At 38.2% G+C, this 18,104-nt stretch overlaps 1 protein-coding gene across 1 annotated transcript in view; it reads left to right on the top strand.

The window, feature by feature from the left end:
- The window catches only part of MROH1 (maestro heat like repeat family member 1), a 176,801-nt gene that overhangs the window by 75,774 nt on the left and 82,923 nt on the right, over positions 1 to 18,104 (top strand). Inside the window, exons 15-19 of the mRNA XM_074202153.1 lie at positions 11,492 to 11,636; positions 11,909 to 11,949; positions 12,239 to 12,380; positions 12,727 to 12,779; positions 14,782 to 14,889. Coding sequence (XP_074058254.1) covers positions 11,492 to 11,636; positions 11,909 to 11,949; positions 12,239 to 12,380; positions 12,727 to 12,779; positions 14,782 to 14,889 — 489 coding nt within the window. The remainder of the gene's footprint in view (positions 1 to 11,491; positions 11,637 to 11,908; positions 11,950 to 12,238; positions 12,381 to 12,726; positions 12,780 to 14,781; positions 14,890 to 18,104) is intronic.

Below are 18,104 nucleotides of genomic sequence, written 5' to 3'. Positions count from 1 at the left end.
CATTCTTTATGATAAGTCCATCACAAAAGTTACTTCCATATTTTTCCACCATTGCCATTGCTGATCGCAACTCCCTCCTTTCTTATTTCTCCACTACCATGTACTATATTTTCTCTCTTGTTTCACTCTGACTCTGCTGTAGGGTAGCTAAGTGGCACAGCAGACAGATCCCCAGCTCTGGGGCCAAGAGGCCCCGAGCCCCCATACCACCCCTTAGGCCCAGCATCCATCTGGCCCTATGGTCCCAGACAGGCCATCCAATCCCAGCCCCTTGAAAGAAGTAAAAAAGAAAATGTGTTATGTCTGACCACTCTCCCCCCATGGTCCGTCTTCTCCTCCATCACTCATATTCCCTCTCCTTCCCCCTGTCCCCCTCTTTCTTACTCCAGATGCCTATACCCCATTGAGTATATGCTGTTTCCTCTCCTAGCCACCTCTGATGAGAGTGAAGATTCCCTCATTCTCCCTTGCCTTCCCCCCTTCCATATCATTGCAATAGCTCATTGTAATAAAGAAAAATCTTATTATATGACATATCTTGGCCTATTCCCCCCTCTCCTTTTTCTTTCTCCCATTACATTTCCCTTTTTTCTATTGACTTCATTTTTACACCATATTTTTATCTTCAAATTCAGCTTTCTCCTGTGCTTCAACTATAAAAGCTCCCTCTACCTGCTCTATTCACTGAGAAGGTTCATATGAGTATTATCAGTGTCATTTTTCCATGCAGGAATACATGCAGTTCATCATCATCAAGTCCCTCATATTTTCCCCCTCTCGTCCAATCTCCATGCTTCACCTGAGTCCTGTATCTGAAGATCAAACCTTCTGTTCAGCTCTGGACATTCCAACAGGAACATTTGAAATTCCCCTGGTTCATTGAAAGTCCATCTTTTTCCCTAGAAGAGGACATTCAGCCTTGCTGGGTAGTTGATTCTTGGCTGCATTATAAGCTCTTTTGCCTTCCAGTATATTATATTCCAAGCCCTACGAGCTTCCAATGTAGTTGCTGTTAAGTCCTGTGTGATCCTGACTGCAGCTCCACGATATTTGAACTGTGTCCTTCTGGCTGCTTGTAATATTTTCTCTTTGACTTGGGAGTTCTGGAACTTGGATATAATATTCCTAGGGTTTGGTTTTTTGGGATCTCTTTCTCTGGGGGATCAGTAGATTCTCTCCATTTCTATTTTGCCCTCTGCTTCTAGGATATCAGGACAATTTTCCTGTAGTAATTCTTTGAAAATGATGTCAAGGCTCTTTTCCTGATCATGACTTTTAGGTATTCTAATAATTTTTAAATTATCTTCCCTAAGTCTGTTTTCCATATCAGTTGTTTTTTCAATGAGATGTTTCACATTTTCTTCTAATTTTTCTTTTTTTTGGTTTTGAAGTATTGAGTCCTGGTTTCTCGTAAATTCGTCAATCTCCCTGAGTTCTATTCTTTGTCTGAAGGATTTGTTTTCCTCAGAGAGTTTTCTTATCTCTTTTTCCATCTGGCCAATTTTGCTTTTTTAAAGCATTCTTCTCCTCAGTAACTTTTTGAACTGTTTTATCCATTTTACCTAAGCTGGTTTTTAGTATGCTGTTTTCTTCAGCATTTTTTTGGATTTCCTTGACTAGACTGCTGACTTCATTTTCATGTTTTTCCTGCATCTCTCTCATTTCTTTTCCCAGTTTTTCTTCCAACTCCCTCATTTGATTTTCAAAGTCTTTTTTAAGCTCTGTCATAGCCTGAGCCCAATTTCTGTTTTTCTTGGAGTCTTTAGATGCAGGAGCTTGTGCTTCCTCATCTTCAAACTGAGCATTTTGATTCTTCTTGGGCTCATATGCAAAATATTTCTCAATGGTGTTCAACTTTTTTCTCTGCTTGCTCATTTTCCCAGCCTGACCCTGTTTTTGGGACACTCCCACAAGGGTCTCAGTGTGTGAGGCTCTGTCCTCCCTCCTGGTCTGTGAATGACCATATGCACCCCCCTCTGCCATAGGGCTGAGGTGGAGGGGGCCCTGCTGTTCTATGGGGGACCTAGACTGCAATCAGGATCTGAATGTGGTCAGAGCCCCAGAGTCCTGTTCCAAGGGCAGAGGACAGAGCTCAGCAGTCTCTCTCCACTCCCCTCCCTAGGTTCAATGGGCTCATGCCCTGGGGGCTCCTGCTTACCTGCTCGGCCTGCTTCTGTTTCCTGTAACTTGGCTGTGCTGGCCACACAGCTCTCTCTGTTCCCTGAGGGCTGGGCTTCACTTGCTCAGCTAGCTCTGGCAGAGGTCCCCCCCCCCTTTCCCCCAATTTGTGCCTGGTGCTCCAGGAAACTCCCCAGCAGCCGGCAGCTGTGGCTCCCAGCGCCCTGGGGCTACCTCCCGAGGCTGAAGTTCTTTCACTCTGGCAGGTCACCCCTCTGGCAGTAGGAGAACTGCCTCATTGGGTCCCTCTGTGGGTTCTGTCTCTCGAAAATTTAGTTAGAGTTCTTAGCTTATAAGTTTTATAGGAGAGCACCTAAGACTCATCTGTTCTTGTCGCCATCTTGGCTCCGCCCCCAGAACAAGTAATTTTTAAAAGAAAAATTACAAACTATTAAGAACCATATGAGGGTAGCTAGGTGGCACAATGGATAGAGCACCAGCCCTGGAGTCAGGAGTACCTGTTCAGCCTCAGACATTTAATAATTACCTAGCTGTGTGGCCTTGGGCAAGCCACTTAATGCATTTGCCTTGCAAAAAAAAAAGAAAAAAAAGAACCATATGAAAGAGTGCTTCTAATCACAGTAAGAGAATGCAAAAGAAAACACTTCTCAGATTTCACCTCAGACCCAGAAAATTAGAAAAGATGATAGAAGATGACAATGATTAGTGTGAATGGGATTATTAGAAGATAGTTTATACATACTACTGCCTTTTTCTTGGAGTTGTGACTTGGTGCAACCATTTTGAAAAAGTTTTGAATTTTGCAAAATAAAGTGACTAAAATGTCTTTACCCTTTGACCCAGAGAGATTTCATTACTACTTTTAAAAATACTCTTTGTTTTATATAATGGCTCTCTGAAAGGAAGGAGGTATAACAAAATATATGAATAAAAATTTTAATAAGAAACTGAAGAACATCTGGTATGGTGTCATCCAGAAATTGTGACAGAGAACATGGACTGGTTATATGGTAAGAGAAGGCTAACCAGTGTATAGCCACAGTGCTCTATTAGCACCATCTTGGTGCTGGGGAAATGTAAGGAAGGCCTCTGACACATTATATGAGCCTCTCTGGTAGACTTTCAGGAGAACTTGCATAAGACTTACTCAGGGCAGGGACAGGCATGGATAGATAGGCTGAGATCTGCATTGTTGGAAGAAACTCCCAAATCAGTGAGATAACGGATTCAGTTGAGTAAGTGGTAAGAACCAAGTCCAAGAGAGAGATTTCCTGGTAGTCAAATATTTATTAAGTACTTAATATGCTTAATTGTGCAATTTTGGGAAGCCAAAATTATTTAATGTTTTGTTTTTTGTAGAGTAGGGTGTTTAGTTGTTACATTAAAAAATTAAGGTAAACTGAGTCAATGGTCTGAGTATGATCAATTTATTAGGCAGACTAGCAGTAACCAATAAATTGGGTCTATGGCCTCTCAATAATCTAATACTCTTGAGTTTTGGAGAGTTTTGGGATGGTGGGGAAAACAATATAATTAGTTACAGAGTAGACAGCATCATGATGGTGGGGACAAGATAACTGGTAGACAATTGGGAATGAGGAGCTAGAAACAACCTCCTCCCCTGCTGTGAGTAAAGAAATATTCAAGGTTAGAGATAATGGACCAGGTTCTTTGAATAATAAACCAAACATTCTTGAAGGATAGCTTGGTGATGTAAAGATACTAGAGCAGACTCCCTTGTGTCCACCTGTATCCCTCAAAGATAACAGATTTCCTTGAGGCAAATATAGAACAGTGATTAGCAGGAGAACTGAACTTCTAAACTGAGTTCATAGGCAGCAACAAAGAAATGAGGTTTGAGCAATCATATAAAATGGGAATAATACAATATATTATAGAATAGGATCAATTACAGATTAGAATCAATTTAACTTCTTCATAATAGATCTGGATTTTGGAAAGCCTCTACCACTACTACAGATTTATTTAGTGGAGCCATGTCATCCAAATGGGTACTACCTCTGATGATGTAGGATGTAATCTACCTGAACCTACCTGTAACTGTCATCCTTGTGACTCCATGTCCTCTTGTCATTTTGCCTCAGGGTACTACCAAACATGTTGGGGGTTCTCTCTTGATGTTTTGATGTTGTATGGGTACAAGTGAAACTTTTGAACTGTTTATTAGCTTCCCCTCATTCTCCCTGTGATCAACTCATCTTCCGAACCCACCCTCCCCCAAAGCCATAATTTATTTCTCAGACTTTGCAGTTCTTCATTTGTTGTATGTTACAAGCTGCATATTACTTCACATATTATTCTCTTTGGGTGATCCTCAAATTTTTTCAGAGACTGTGCTAATTAATGATTTCTGGCCACACAACTTCAGGAAGATTTTTATTGTTCAGTCATTTTTCAATCATGTCCATCTCTTCACCACCCCATTTGGGGGTTTTTTTTTTTTTTGGCAGAAATATAGGAGTGGTTTTCCATTTCCTTTTCCAGTTCATTTTACAGATGAGGAAACTGAGCAAACAGGCTTAAGTGACTTGCCTAGGATCACATAACTAGTAAGTGTTTGGGGCCAGATTTGAATTAGGCACCACCTAACTGCATTACCAAAAGGATATGTATGTTAAAAAGAAGGTCCTTGTTTCAAAGGGAAGCTTGGAGTCTTTAAAATTGCATAGTTTCACAAATGGAATTCTTACCTCCTGCTGCTAAATTTTGGGTCCAAGTTATTGTTAATTTGTAGTTTGATCCAAAGAATATATACTGAAGGAAGTTTTTTATGGTTTGCCCATCTAACATTTTTCATCTGGTTGGATTTCTTATGTGAAGACTTATTCCATACTTTTTTTTAACTTTTGAAAAACTTGTATTGATATGTGTTTTTTTAATGTAAATAGTATTTTTTCAGTTCCCTGTAAAAACAATTTTCATTCATTTTTATAAGATTTTTGAGTTCCAAATTTATATCTCTCCCCAGCCCCAAGACAGCAAGCAATCTGAAATAGGTTATATATGTGCATTCATGTCAGATATTTCCACATTAATTATGTAGTGAAAGAAAAAACAAAACAAAGGGGAAAAACTATAAATATATACACACACAAACACACAAAATCCAAAATCTTCATTCAGACTCCATCTGTTCTTTCCCTGGATACTCTTTCCATCATGAATCTTTTGGAATTGTCTTAGATCATTGCATGGCTGAGAAGAGCTAAGTCAATCATAGTGGATCATCATATAGCCATTACTGTGTTACAACATACTGCTACAATTTTCTCCTGGTTACTGTTATAATTTTCTCCTAGTTCTGTTCACTTTACTCAGCATAGTCTAAGTTTTTCTGAAATCTGCCTGCTTATCATTTTTTATAGTACAATAGTATTCTGTTACAACCATTTACTACAACTTGTTCAGCCATTCCTCACTTGATAGATATCCCTTCAATTTCCAATTCCTTGTTATCACAAAAAGAGTTGCTATATAGGTCCCTTTCCCTTTTTTATGAACTCTTTGGGATACAGAGCTCATTGTGGCATTGTTAACTTCAAGGATATGTTGTCTTGCCCTTTGGGTATAGTTCTCAATTGTTCTGTAGAATGGTTGAATCAGTTCATATCTTCATCAACAATGCATTAGAGTTACAATTTTCCCACATTTTGCTCAACAATTATCATTTTTCTTTTCTGTCATATTAGCCAATCTAATAGATGAGGATTAGTCCTTCATAGTTCTTTTATTTGTACTTCTCTATTCAATAGTAATTTAGAGCATTTTTTCATATGACTATAGATAGCTTAGATTTTTCATTTGAAAACTTAGGCCAAACTCTTGAATGATTGCTGTGCTAAATCACCAACCTCGTTTTCTCTTTCATAGCCAACTAGATCCAGTGGCCAGATATGGATCAGGAGGACTGGAGTTGACACTGGAAATGAGACAGTCAGGGTTAAGTGACTTGTCCAAAGTCACATAGCTAGTAGGAGTCAAGTGTCTGAGGCCAGATTTGAACTCCTGTCCTCCTGACTCCAAGGCCAAAGCTCTGTCCAAACACTTAACCCTGATTGCTTTGCATTCAGGCCATCTCTAGTCCTCCTGATCCATATTTGACCACTGGACCCAGATGACTCTGGAAGAGAAAATGAGGCTAGTTACTTGGCACAACATCCCCTCACTCAAATCCAATTCATATGCTTGTCAAGGTATCACTTCCCTGATGTCAGGATCTTCTTCGAAAATGAAGGACATTTTTTTAAAGTGGACAACAAATAATTAGCATAGTGGGACAATGGGATCCTATATTCTTGAATTGCTTAAAGTAATTTGTGTGATTATTAATAAAGATGAGATATTTATATAATAATGTTTGCAAAACCTGACTCTTTTCCTTTTCATATCTACATTAAGGATGTCTTCTTTATGTATGTAGATTTTCACAAAATATTGTAGTGATGGGAAAGTAACTATATGAGTTGGTAATTATTGATATTTTCTTAGTCAGCTGTTTTTTCTAATAATAAGGTCCAAAGTTTTTATTTTAGCATTGTAATCTTTTCTTTTCCCTCAAAATTATATCATTCCCAGCATATGATGTCTTCTGTATATTTTTGTTGTTCTTCACTTAGTCTATAACTGCTCTTCTCATAGTCTATAACTGCTCTTCTCATCTTTGTTTTCTTGGTTGCTATGTCTGCTAAATCGTACAAAATATCTGGGATTCTGATTTTTCCAAGTTCAAATCTAGTGTCTTCATTGTCTTTGATTATAAAAAAGAGTTTGTTATAAAGTCCACCTTCTAGCTTTACCCTTTGCTTAGTTATATCTTTTTGAACTTTCTTTAAATTTTTATCTTCTTTGCTTTTCATTATTTTAAGAGATGATATTGTTTATAATCTTTCATCATTTTTCTTTATAAGATTTTTACACTCAAATTTTTATTTTAAATTGGTGCTGCTTTTTTGCACCCATGTCTCTGTGTGTTTGTTGGCTGAGGCAGTTTCTAGACTCTCTCCAATATGGCAGTTAAGGTATTTTTTTTTAAGTTTTTCTTCAGGCAGTGGGGTTAAGTGACTTGCCCAAAGTCACACAGCTAGGCAATTACTAAGTGTCTGAGGCCAAATTTGAGCTCAAGTACTCCTGACTCCAGGGCCGGTGCTCTATCCACTGTGCCACCTAGCCACCTCAGTTAAGGTATTTCTTAGTAAAATGGCTGTATCCTGTGTTGATAGTCATTTTTATATACGTGTGTGTGTGTGTGTGTTTGTGTGTATTTGCCTTTTTTTAATCAACAACTTAAATAGAGCAGATTAGAGTTGATTTGATGATCTCATATATGGTCCTATATATTTTTCACATTTTTAATTTTCTTTTTTTTCTATTTTTTGGTATTTTGATCTTTATTTTAACATTTCAGTGGAAATGACTCCAACATTAAGAACCAGCTGTTTGCTGTCAAAATATAATCATTTTCAGTTTTATGATGCTATTCAGTGCTTCCTTTTTCTAGCACCTCCTGACTCATTTCCCAAAGAAAGTATTTATGAGGCTCCTGTGTATTGCAGCTCTTTGACTTCTCTTTGATTGTTCCTGAATTATATTTTACAAATCATATTTTTGCCCATCCTACCAAATGGCCATGATAACAGTAATATCAGATTGTCCTCCTTTCTTTAGGATTAATTTATTTTGCTTATTATTCATAATTCATTTATTTATATAGTTATCTGAAGCTTTAGATTTTTGTCGGCTTATTTATCAGATTTTGGCTTTGAATTTTTAAGCACCTCTGCTAATAATCTTTTAATCTTGTACTCTAGCCACTCTCTTTGGTATGTAACTTGATGGATATTCCTAGGCAGTTTTCTTTATTTTGTTTTTGTTTGTTTGTTTAAAACCTTTTGGGTTTGACTTGTTAGGACTCCAGACAAGTTTATTTTTAATCAACCCTTTGCATTTAACAATGCATATCATCTTATACAAGAGACCAGAAATCCTAAATTCTTTGTCTTTAACTAGTTTTCTTTCCACTATTCACATTGAGATAGGATAATCTGTAGGTTAATTTCAGATAATGAACCTTTTTTATTTTCTCTCTGTGATCTCATCTACTCCTTTGGCTTAAACCAACATCTCTATGTAGATGATCCCACATCTATGTCAATCTATCATCTCTCATCTCAGTCCCAATTTCACATTTCCAACTGCCTCCTACACTTCTCCTCATGGATATCCAATAGGCATCTTAAACTCAACCTATCCAAAACAGAAGTCATTATCTTTTCTGCCTAAGTCCACCCTCTTCCTGTTTTACCACAGTTTTGGGAGGATGGACAAGCAGTCAGATTAAAACTACACAGGATAATTACAGAGGCCAGCTTTTCACAAATAGCACTCTGTATTCTAATCTTAAAATTTTATTTCTTCTCATCTTCAATATCACTGAAAAACAAAACTCTTTAATAAAGGCATAGTCAAGTAAATGAATTTCTACATATCCAAAAATACGTGTTTCATTCTGTACCTTCAGTCTATCACTTCTCTTTCAAAGAGGTAGGAACAAAGTTGTTTTTCTCTTCTTTTTCTTTTTGCTTGGAGGAAGGAAGCTTTAAGGATCAGGAGGGTAAGAAAAGGCATAGATTTTAATTCACAGGTTGTTTCAAAACCTCACCAATTACAAAAAGATCACTGGTTAGGTTCTTTAGCAAAGTAAAGAGTTCTTAAGACAATAATTTTTTTTTTTTTTTTTGCAGGACAAACAGGGTTAAGTGGCTTGCCCAAGGCCACCCAGCTAAAGACAATAAATTTAAGCACAGAAGAACTTTGGCCTGGGGAGAGCAGCACAATTAAGAAAGGGTGGGGGGAGGGAAAGGGACCTGCCAGTGATTGGGTTTAGATTAACACGGATCCACCTTCACGATGAAGGTGGTTGTTCAGTTTGGGGATGATGCTCCCCAAGAGCAGGTTGACCTCCAAAGGAGAGGAGCAAGCTGGGATACATAGGAAAGAAGTACATAGGGGGGTGAGAGGCTATTTGGGGAATTATGTCCCTCAGAGTAGTCTGATCTTACAAAGGAAATAAAGAAATTCAACTGAGTGAGGGCTTTTAAGGAGGACTTGGAAGTGGGTAGCTGAGGTAATTAGGTTATTTGTGTAGAAACTTAATCATTTCAGGCTAAGGCAGCATCCATTGTTTAGTTGCTAGAGGCTTGTTTTGTGCCCGGGGACTGGGATTTACAGGAGTCCTTCCTTGCCAGTTTGGGGCAAGATACTTTACTAAAAATTCACTGATTTCATCTTATAACCTGGACAATTGAGATGGTAGTGGGATCAGTGTTAATGGAAGGTATATGGTCCATGCAGAGGAAAAAGATTAAAGAATAGATTTTTCTTAATATTTTCCCTACTTCAATTTCTTCCAGGTACTTTTATATTCCTTGTGGCTATATATTCTTTTCTCTGAGACTACTTAGATTTCTTAAAGTATTCTTTTTCTTCTGAGGTTACCATTTGGTTTTCTCTTAAGTCATAGTAGTTCTTCATTATGTTCCAGCATTTTCATCTGTTTTCCTTGATTCATCCTCAGTCTTGATTTCTCTATTGGAGCTTTGTGCTTTGGTTATTCTTTATTCACCTCATTTGATAGGTTGACAGGTCATACTTGGTCCTGGATATTGTGCCTAATACCAGGCTCAGGCTTCTGGGAATTTATGTTTTAGCTCTGCTTCCTGCTTCCAGAACATACATTTGGTTCTTTCTTTGTCTCCTATATTATGGAATTAACTCCTTACTGGGAATCTGATAAGCTCTAGTGATATACTGTTGATTGTATTGATAAGGTAACCTCTTTTAAGATGCCAGATACTTCTCTTTCCAGGTGACACCTGGACCCTTTTCTCTTCAGCTTCTCTGGGTTTTCAGGTCTATCCTGTCTCCACTGAGGGTACCTAGTAATAGCTTCTGTGAGTTTGGCCTGCCACATCCATGGTTATCCTAGGTTCAACCATAGTGATGGAAAGGGTGGGAGCCAGATGGAACCCAGGTCAATCCAGAGAACACTAGATAAGAGTTCTGTCAACTTGCCTATACTGAGAAGCAAGTCTTGTGAGTCCAAGCCAAATGCTTTCCTGGTCAGGGAATCAAAATGATGACAGAGAAATGAACCCACTAGGGTGGGCTAGTATTATAAAAGGCTCATGAATACTTAGTCCAGAGTAATTAAAATGTTTTTATTACAATATCATAATAAAATGGCACACCTCCCTCCTTCATGATGGGAAAGAGGGGCCTACAAAGTTGTTTTTCTCTCTAATGTTATCATTGTTAGAGGGTTCTCCTAGTTTTGCTCACTTTAATTTGCATCATTTCATAAAACCTTCCCAATTTCCCTCTTGTCATTCCATTACTTTCATATACTATAATTAGTTCAGTCCTTCCCTAGTTAATAAGCTTCCCCTTTGTTTCCAGTTCTGTGCCACCACAAAAAAGCTATTTTTTTTTTTTTTTGGTACATGAGTCTTTTTCCTCTTTCTTTGATTTCTTTGGAACGTTTATACAGGCTAACTGGTATTGCTGGGCCAAAAGGAATGTACAATTTTGTGTTATTGTTTCAAATTGCTTTTTGGAATGGATTTACTAGTTCACAACTCTGTCACCAATGTGTTAATGTCCCAAGGATTTTTTAATTTTACAGAATGAAAATTGTCCCTCTAATTTTTGTTGATTCTTTCTTATTTAATTGTGATCTTTTCCTCATTCACTTAATCTGAAAGATAATTCTTCCTTGCTCCTCTAAGATTTTTTATTATATATTTATGTCTTAAGTCATGTGCCCTTTTTAAACTTACCTTGGTATATAGTATGAGATATTTCTGCCAAACTGCTTTCTAGGATTCTGAGCAGTTTTTAAAAATCTAATAGGGAGTCAATGGGAAAGAAATAGTAGGACCTTTAGATATATCAAACAGGTTGTAATCTGGTGCTATTAGTTCCCTTTCTTCTCCCCATTTTTTCACTTTTCCTCTTGAGATTCTTGGCCTTCCCCCCCCCCAGATGAATATCATAAATTTTTCTAGCTTTACAAAGTAATGCTCAATATTTTGCTACATTGAAGTAATCCCTGAGTCCTAGGAAGATGATAGTGCTTATTTTTAAGATCCCATCTATTGGCAATTGATCATAATGACTTCAGCTATAGTGGGTTATGAATATGCTCTAGATCTGTCCCTGTCAAATGCAGAGTGAAGCTGTGTGGCATTGCTGAAGACAACTTACAGGAAGAATACATAGAAGACTGCTTCTTTGGGAAGGATGCTGTGTCATCTGGTATCATATCCCCTTCCAGGTTCTTTGGCCATACCTTCTGGAGTTCCTAATCCCTGTCCAGTTCACTAATGCCCTAACACCACTCTGCAAGAGTCTCATGCACTTGGCAATGAAGAGGCAGGAGGAAGGGGAGAATTCATTCCTCATTCAGTATGATTCAAATGGTTTGTAACATTTGTACTAACAATTATACCATTGCAGCCCATAGAATGAAGCTGCTTGTAAACTTGGGGGAATATCTGTAGGTGGAAAACTTGATGTTTTTTTTTCCCCTCACGATGTAGGGTGGGAGGAAGAAAGGAAATTAGCATTTGTTAAGTTCTTATCAAGTATCAAGTGCTGTGCCAAGCACTGAGGAAAGTGGGGAGGAAGCTGGAAGGGAGGAAGGAACAGAATCCCCTTTAGTTAAGTGAATGTTTTTGTTACTTTTTTTCAGTAAATCTGCCATCTCCCTTTGCTCTAACTACGAGACTCTTGGTAAGTGTTTGTGGCATAATCTTGAAGCTTCCAAGGGAACTGGGCTGTTTTTTTTCCCTTTGGAGAGGGTAGGGAGGTAGACTTAGTGGAATCACTGTCTGAATCTCATCTGTTTCTGAAGGAAGTAAAGTTTCCCTGTATCCCATAGGTCTTTCGATAATCTTTCAAGCTTTGTTTGCTCTGCACATGATATTAGGATCACAATCAGTAAAATTTTTATGCATCCAACATTAAACTCTTGCTCAGAATCTTCAGTTTCTGATTTTGATTTTCTGTCTCTTCATTACAGATTGTGTCTTCACACCCTTACTTGGGGGAGGGCAGAGGAGCAGCCTCTCTACGGCTTCTGAATGTTTTGCATCTTAATATCCATCCTCTATTGGGTCAGCGTTGGAAGAAGACCATCCCTCCCTTAGTAGACTATCTAGAAGGTAAAGCTTCACTGGTGGAGGGTGGGGAGGAGCAAAAGAGGGAAGAACCTTGCTAGTAAGGGGAGAACTGTTTCTGTTCAATGAAATGCCTCTTTTTTTTTTTTAATGGCGTTTAGCTGGGATCCTATAAGGAGTATATCCTTGAATAGCATTTCAATGCTCTAATTGGCACCTTGGAATGTTGGTTTTGAAATCAATACTAGGTCAAGTGGGAGGGATGGATTTGACTATTGATCTTCCTTGAAGCTACAGGGGGAGCCAGGGGTTGGGGGGGAGGGAACCTATCTGTCTTTATGAATGATTATGCTCACTCCCTCTAACCAGTCTAACTGAATTATTATTTCAGAACACAATGAAGAAACCCTCTCTCAGAAGGAATGGGAAGAAAAGCTGCTGATGGTAGGAAATGGGAAAGGAAGATTTATGTTTTCTGATGGAAAAAAGACAGGGAAAAGACTGTATAAAAAGAGAGCTTCTAAAGGCAATTTACTATACTGGAAAGAAGATCATATTTGGAAGTTAAGGGACCAGAGTTTCAATCCTGACTCCAACTGTTAGTTAACGTAGAGACAGTGGCTGTGGACAAGTCATTCAACTTATTTGAATCTGTTTCCTCATCTTTAGAATGGGTGTTAATAATATTTGAATTCTTTATATTAACAGAGTTGTCATGAAGAAAGTGCTTTATAAAGTTTAAAACACTGTACAAATTTGAATTATGTTAGGCATCAGCCAAGAGGAATTATTAAGAAGGGACAGTAAAGCCAGAATATCTGTTCACTCCCAAAATGGGTGGCCAGCTACCTAGGTATCATTTTCATAGTGGGTAGAGTTAATGGTTTCAGTCAAGAGTTTGCTGTCCCCCATAGGGTAGATTGCTGTATTCCTTTACTTTCCCCCTAACCCAAAATGGAGAGAAAGATCACAAATCAGGGCAAATTAGTGACCTAGAACAAGAAAATGAGGTATACCCAAACCTTTCTTAGTAGGGAGGTGGGGGCAGAGAGATGAACAGACCAGAGTGAACAACCACTCTAATCTCACCTAACCTGGAGCAGTCTAAGGGGCTCAGCAACTTGGGTGTACATCTGGACCACTAACTTGCTCAGTGACACTGGACTGGTAGCCACACATCTGGATCTCCAGTTCCTGGTCCCTGAAATAGGGGAAGACATTTAATGAATTAATCAGTAAACATTTATTAAGCATCTATGATGTACCAAGTACTATGTTAAGACTAGGCTACAAATACAAAAAAGAATGACAGTCTGTGGCCTCAAGGAACTTTCTAATGGGGGAAGATAGTATACAAAGGGCATCTAGTGAATAGACTGCAAAGTCTAGAGTCAGGTAGAGTCATCTTCATGAGTTCACATTTGACCCTCAGAAACTTTACTAGCTGGGTTACCCCGGGGAAATCATTTAACCCTGTTTGCCTTAGTTTCTCATCTGGAGAAGGAAATGACAAAACACTCCAGTATCTTTGCCAAGAAAAACTCAAATGGGATTATGAAGAATGACTAAGCAACAACAGAAGTACACAAAAGAGGGTGGAGGGAGAGGGACAGGAAAGGTACATGGAGGCATGATGGAAAAGTCATAGAAGTCTTGGTGTGTGCAACCAGGTGAGAAATGAAGGGATGCTTCTGTGCATGCCTGTAAAGATGAGTTTGTAGAAGGCCATATGGCTTTATAATGCTACCTTCCCCATTTATTCCTTCTTTTGCCAACATAAAAGTACAACAAACTTCTTATGTGGCAAAGATTATATTGAGGATCCTTATGACACTAAATGTTTCCTTTTGGAGATGTGAAGACTTCAGAGAAGGCATGTTGGGATCTCCTTGTCCTCCCTTTCTTAAGGCTCTCTTCCTTAGTTGGCCGTTCCTGAGGTGCAGGCTGTTCCATGAATGAATCATTCCATCTCTGACATCTGGAGGTTTCCTCTGTCTGTCTCCTGTATCTGAAACACTTTCCCTTCTTCATTTGGACTGCTGACTTCTCTAGCTTCCTGTAAATCCCAAGTAAAATCCCAGGTTCTACATAAGACTCTTAATTCTAGTGCTAATGATTTCCTATTTATCCTGTATATACTTTATATATTTGTTTGCTTATTGTCCTCTTAATTAGATTGCAAACTCCTTGAGGACAGGGGCTATCTTTTGCCTTTTTGTTGATGGATTGCTGGCCAACACTAGCTACTGAGCATTTTCCAGTGCTTCAGGGAGCCTGAAAACTGATACTCAGGAAGATCCTGTGACATTGGCAGTACCCAATGGCACATAGCTTGGTGATATTAACTGCCATTATTGGGTTGGGGGAGTGGCCTTTGCCAGTGATCAGATAACTTGACTTTACTACTCCCAAGCAGTTTGCACTAATGTCTATTATATATTTACAGTTCCTCCGGGATACCCTGATGGTTGTGTCTGATAACACATGGATTTGTCAGCTGAGCTTAGAGATGTGTAAACAGCTGAACTGCTATAATGGATCACCTCTGGAGAAGGTCTGTTTTTGCTGTTCCAGGGGGTTGGGGGTGGGAGGTGAAGTTGGAGAAATGAACCTTTGAAACAAGCCCCTGACATTAGGGTAGGGTGGGAAAAGACCATCTTACAAGAACAGGTTTCCCTGAGATCGAGAAGACAGCAGTGAAAATAAATTTGAGATCTCAAGTCTTATCAGTAGTCCTAGATCACAAGCCCAGCAGCCACAGCCTGGTGAAATACAATCATATTGACAATTTAATGTCAGTGATCAGTATGATAATGCCATGTGGCACTAGTTCTTGTTCAGTCATTGTACCCTTTCAACTAGCCTTTATTATAACTGTTTTTAGGAAGCAGATCTAGGTCTGGTCCACAGAAAAATCTACATCTGGTCCCATGCTGTTGACTAGAACATAGTATTTAAATGGAAACTACTTCTTTTTGTTTCTTGCTGATTCAGATCTTGCTGCATGTTCTTCCTGTCCTGTATATTTGTATTGTGTGAAACTTGACTGACTGACATTCTCTTGTAGTACAGCACAGGGCTTCATCCCAATGATTCTGTCATAGTTTGTAAAAGATTCTCCCCAAACTATGGGTCCTTCCAAGTATCTTAACCTTTCCAGGCAACCAATTTCTTCTCTTCTTTGTCTTCAGGATCCTATTTCTTTGACCTAGAGCTTCCTTCATTCTTCCCTCTATATATGGAAGTTACTAATTTTTAATGGATGCAAAAGAGTAACCCAACCAGTCTTCTATTTAGAATAATACACTTCAGGATCCAGAAGACCCTTCCCTACTACTAATCCAGATTACACTAACTCTGCCTTCAATTCAGTTTAACTTACTTTGGTATGGTATTGGGGATGCAAAGAAAAAAATAGAACTCTCCTTGACATCAGGGAACTTAATAGTCTAATAGAGTTGGGGGAGGTGTGCCTGTGCTACAAATACATATATTAATTAAGTAGGATACAAAATAGAATTTAATAAGGGCAAAATAGAGATCCAAACAAATGCTCTTGAAATATTGGTTATAGTAGAAATCCTTTTTTGTTGGGAATGATTAGGCCAGGCTTCATGGAGAGTGTGGCTTCTGAACTGAGCCATGGGGGAAGAGAAGACTTTCTGAGAAGGGGATTTCAATTCTAGATATATTGATTTTGAGCTTCCAGTTGGCCATTTAGATGAGAAGTCCAGCAGATAATTCAGAATGTTAGATCATAACACAGAATTGAAACGGGGCTGGAGATAGAGATTTGAAAGCCATTTGAAAGTCATGGGAATAGTTAAGTTTGTTAAGAAAGAAAGTAGAGAAAACAGATAAGTATGGACAGAACTTTGGGAACATCAATAATTGAACAGGAAATATAAACCATTAAATAAGACCAAGAAAAGGCAGTGAAAAAAGAAGAATCAGAAAATAGTTATCCCTTCCACATCTTTATTTTCCTCACTGTGGTTTCAATACATCAGAGATTGGCAAAAAGAATTAAATGAGAATTTGGGGAAGAGTTTTACAGAAGCCTCTATGACACACAAAGGCTATCAGGTGACACAGAAAACGTTTAGAAACTCAGAAATGCATAAAATATATGTATAGTATAATATAGCTTATAACCAAATACTTAATTAACCCATATTTTTACAATATGGTAACTAAAAATACTCCATAAAAGAAAAGGGAACCAAATTCAGGTTTCCTCTCTGGTACAAAGGGAGATCCAAAAAATGCAGACTTTTGATAAAACAGGATTGCCCTATCCCTAGCCCTGTGATGTGGGAAGGGATAACTGTATTATCATAAATTGAGGGAAAAGAGAGGATTTGATTCAGGGTAGTAAGCCATATTAGTTACTTCAGAAACCTCCTGAGACAGAGATTAGGTAAATGAACTGGGAATCTTTAGCTTGGCAAAAAAAAAGAAGGCACAAGAGACATAATAGCTAAGTTCTTGTATTTGAAAGTGTTGTGTGGAAGAGGGAGTGAACTTTTCAATTTGATTTCAAAGGGCAGAACTAGATATAGATAGCAAAGTCAAATTTGGGCAGCTTGGTGGCACAGTAGACAGAGTAGACATCTTCCTGAATTCAAATCTGACACTAGCTATGTGAACCTGGGCAAGTTGCTTAGCCCTATTTGACTCAGTTTCCTCATCTATAAAATGAGCTGGAGAAGGAAAGGGCGTTCAAGTATCTTTGTCAAGAAAACCATAAATGGGGTCAGTAGAAGTCAGAAATGACTGAACAATGATGGAAAAATGGGTGTACTGGGTTGTCTTGAGAGATGGTGGATTCATCTTCCTTTAAGATCAGGGGGCATTATACTTGGGATTTTTTTCAGGTACCAGTTAAACTAGATTACTTTTCTAGTCTCTTCCAATTCAAAATGTATGATTCTGTGAATCAAAAAAAAAGACTAGAACTGAGACTGATAAAGTAGTTAAATAATTATCTTAATTAAATTAAATTAAATAATTAACTATATAAAAATCTGAATGAGAGAAGACTGAGAAAAGGCCTTTCAATTTGAAAAAAATAATTCATAACCTTAGCATGTTTCAGTAGGGTAGAAAGGAGGGTAACCATATTGTAGGAGCAAGGGAAATTGAATAGTCTTTTGAGAAAGAACGAGAAACTGCTTTCCTGGCTTCAAGTTGTACTGAGAAGCTATTAATCCTAGTGATCCTTGATTCCCTTTCTTCCCAGGAATAACTGACTTTCTGTGAATTGAAGAAATAAATTTCTTTTTTTAAATGGTTTTTGAATCATTTCTTTTTTTAAAAAAATTTTTATTTAAGGCAATGGGGTTAAGTAACTTGCCCAAGGCTACACAGCTAAGCAATTAAGTGTCTGAGGTCTGATTTGAACTCAGGCCCTCCTGACTCCAGGGCCGGTGTTCTATCCACAGCACCACCTAGATGCCCCATAAATTTCTTTTTAGAATCAAACTTTAGTTAATTAGAATGGCATTCAAAGAAGTGAATTATTTGCAAACCAGGTATTCACAGAAGGCACTGGAGGGAATGAGATTACCAGGGGAAAGCTAAAGAGAGCAGAAGGCTTCACTCATTAACACAAAGTTCATGCTCCAACTGTACTTTCCTTAGATCATCCATTTATAAGGGCAAGAAAAACATAAATAACAGAATGAGGTTTAGATAACAAGTACAGCTATACTTAGCAAAGACCCTTGCCAAACTTATCCTTTTAGTTAACCTTTCTTTTTGATTGCT

Source organism: Macrotis lagotis, chromosome X, assembly GCF_037893015.1.
Source record: "Macrotis lagotis isolate mMagLag1 chromosome X, bilby.v1.9.chrom.fasta, whole genome shotgun sequence".
Lineage (NCBI taxonomy): Eukaryota > Metazoa > Chordata > Mammalia > Peramelemorphia > Peramelidae > Macrotis > Macrotis lagotis.
This window is presented reverse-complemented; position numbering and strand designations above follow the sequence as displayed.